Consider the following 345-nt stretch of genomic DNA (forward strand, 5'->3'; position numbering starts at 1 on the left):
ATCCATTATCCAGCGTTCCACCGGGTATTTGTCATCTCCGTCGTAATGTCTTATAGAATCTTCCATATCTCTGAACGTCATAGTAAATTTAGCTTTAGTCGATCTGACAGCTGCTCCGACTAACCTATCCTCTTCATTTTCGCCCTCTTCGTCTTCGTCCTTTTCGTCTTCGTCCTCTATGTCTTTGTTTCATCTTTCGTCTTTTTTCTTTTGCCGTCCTTCGTCTTCCTCGTCTTCACTCGATTCCTTATTTTGCACGTCGTCAACCTCTGCATTTTCTTCTCTATTCGATTCGCTAATGGCATTGAGCGAATCAAGGTTAATCAGGGCATTACATATGCGCTG

The 345-nt window shown here is 42.9% G+C and overlaps 1 protein-coding gene across 1 annotated transcript in view; it reads right to left on the reverse strand.

The window, feature by feature from the left end:
- Nucleotides 1-345, reverse strand: part of LOC105449965 — a 13129-nt gene that overhangs the window by 1574 nt on the left and 11210 nt on the right. Inside the window, exon 6 of the mRNA XM_011689455.1 lies at nt 215-342. Within this exon, the coding sequence (XP_011687757.1) occupies nt 215-342 (128 nt within the window). The remainder of the gene's footprint in view (nt 1-214; nt 343-345) is intronic.

Source organism: Wasmannia auropunctata, unplaced genomic scaffold (assembly GCF_000956235.1).
Source record: "Wasmannia auropunctata unplaced genomic scaffold, wasmannia.A_1.0 LD336071.1, whole genome shotgun sequence".
NCBI classification, from domain to species: domain Eukaryota; kingdom Metazoa; phylum Arthropoda; class Insecta; order Hymenoptera; family Formicidae; genus Wasmannia; species Wasmannia auropunctata.